The following is a 2500-nucleotide window of genomic DNA, read 5'->3' as shown; positions in this document are numbered from 1 at the left end:
GTAATGGCAGATGAAATACTGCAAAGCATTTTGCCTGGCGTGCTAACATTTCTGCCAGCTCGCTGCTGTAAAGTTAATTGCCATATCAAAATGGCTGTTCTATGTTACTACTAGTTTAACCCCAGGCAGATCATCTGTCAGCTGGTTATCAGTGTAGCACTGCACCCTGTACATATACATTACCAGCAGGGGAGCAAACCCCTACCATCCTCCAGCAGACAACAGGATCCCAAGACTGACTCAGTTTCAAGCTGGTTTGCTCATCTTCAGTCACGAACACCTTATACATACATAAATACACACACACACACATGCATATATATAATCTAAGATCCTAGTAGGGTATTTCCAGAGAAGCACTCAACCTGAGTTCTGGGCTACCAACACTGTTAGATTCCAGACTAATAATGAAGTTCTTGAGGTGTAGAAAATCCTGGCTTCATGATGGTAAAATCGTTGTGTGGGTGTAGCAAAGACTAAAATACATAATATATAAAATGAGTTGCTAACCCTAACCCTAACCCTAAAAGTTTCCATCTACCAAATTTACTCACTAGGCATTGATTGCCCCCAAGACTATTGTAGAAGACACTGAAGGGGCAATGCAGTGGGATTGAACCTTAAGCCAGGTAACTGTGAAGCATGCTTCTTAACCATAAAGCCACACCATTTCAAATATAGTTTCTTACCAAATACCGTAGTAAGAATTCCCTGTATAGGAATAGATACTTGATGAAGAAAAGTTAGTCACATGAAATCAACTTCATATCATAAAAGAGATCTACCTTTTATCTGCTTAACACTCTAGAAAATAATTAGGATGCAAATATGTATCACAAATAAAACATTATTTTCCAGATATGGAACACAATTCAGTTATTGGTTAGAAGAATTGAAAACATAGATACACAATCAAAACTGATCCATACCTCTCAAAGCTTTGTCAAGAACTTCACAGCTTGTTGAAAGTTTCTCCACTTTCAAAGCAGGAGGGACATTACTGTGCTTTGTTAAATTAAAGGCTGAAGAAGAAGAAAAAGAAGAAATATTATTATTAAGTAGAAGGAAATGTTATTACCTTGTTGTCTCCTATACACATACATACACACTAACACACACGCATGTATATCAGCCTCCTCATTTTATCATTTAACTTTTATTTTTTTCAGTCATTTGAATGCTGTCATATTGGGGCACCACCTTGAAGGGTTTTAGTCACACAAATCGACCCTAGGACTTATTCTTTTGAAGCCTAGCACTTATTCTATCAATCTCTTATGCTGAACCACTATGTTATGGGGACGTAAACACAACACCACCAGTTTTCAAGCAGTGGTGGGGGACAAATGCAGATACAGTGACATGCACACACACACACACACACACACACACACACACACATATACATATATATATATATATATATATATATATATATATATACCTATGAGGGACTTCTTTCAGTTTCTGTGCACCAAATCCACTCACAAGGCTTTGGTTGGCCCGAGGCTATAGTAGAAGACACTTACCCAAGATGCTACGCAGTGAGACTGAACCTGGAACCATGTGGTTGTGAAGCAAGCTTCTTACTACATATCCATGCCTGCACCTATATTATCATTGCTTTAACATTCACTTTTTTATGAACACATGGGTCATATGGAATTTATTGAGGTGAATTTTGTATTTAAAAATGAGCATTTTCAACACCTGCTTCACCCAAAGTTCCAAAGCTGCTCAAGACATTTGTGTTGTGTATGCAGGAGGCACTATTACTGAAAGAACTGCACAAAAATGATTTTCACATTTCAAGGAAAAGAAATTCAAATTCACATACTCTCCACATTCCAGCAACTTGTACAGTTTAATGGGGATCAACTGAACCAGCTGAACCATGAGGATCTGTGCCAATCCGCTTGGGAAATGGCCTGGCAGATGGATGCTCTCATGCTATTGCCATCATCTTCATTCAATGAGTAAGAGCCAAACACTTAGTGCATTGGTGCCACCTGCTTAGAATGAGAGACAAAATCTAGTGCTTCTCTATTGTTTCCTGTTTGTTCAGTTGACAATAGCTTACTTCCTGGATACAGAGATTTCTTATATATATATATATAAATCTCTATTACAGAGAGAAAACAGGGTAACACCATAGTAGGATGGTGAGAGAGGGTGCTATGCTAAGAGAAGTAAAGCTAAGTTAGGAGAAATGAACAGGAAGAAGGAAGAAAGTGAGTAAAGCTAATTGGAACACTACAGAGAAGATTAGCATAACCCTTGTGCAAGGATGACACACAAATACACACACACACACACACACACACACACACACGTATCATCATCATCATCATCATCATCATCGCTGCCGCCACCCCTGCCACCGCCACCGCCTTTTAAAAATGGCAAAACCAGGTGGCATTGTTTGGATGAAAGTTGTTTTTCAAAAAGTTGGCATCATTGTCCAGTGGAAGAGAGTGTGTGGGTGTGTTTTTGTGTGGGT

General features: G+C 38.9%; 1 protein-coding gene and 1 pseudogene across 1 annotated transcript in view; one reads left to right on the top strand and one right to left on the bottom strand.

The window, feature by feature from the left end:
- The window catches only part of LOC106879834 (DNA repair protein XRCC3), a 200197-nt gene that overhangs the window by 102849 nt on the left and 94848 nt on the right, over positions 1–2500 (bottom strand). The window contains exon 3 of the mRNA XM_014929538.2: positions 930–1022. Coding sequence (XP_014785024.1) covers positions 930–1022 — 93 coding nt within the window. The remainder of the gene's footprint in view (positions 1–929; positions 1023–2500) is intronic.
- LOC128249144 (U6 spliceosomal RNA) lies at positions 2233–2323 on the top strand (annotated as a pseudogene).

This window comes from Octopus bimaculoides, chromosome 11, assembly GCF_001194135.2.
Source record: "Octopus bimaculoides isolate UCB-OBI-ISO-001 chromosome 11, ASM119413v2, whole genome shotgun sequence".
NCBI classification, from domain to species: Eukaryota; Metazoa; Mollusca; class Cephalopoda; order Octopoda; family Octopodidae; genus Octopus; species Octopus bimaculoides.
The sequence above is the reverse complement of the archived record's forward strand: the minus strand, read 5'-3'. Positions and strand labels throughout refer to the sequence as shown.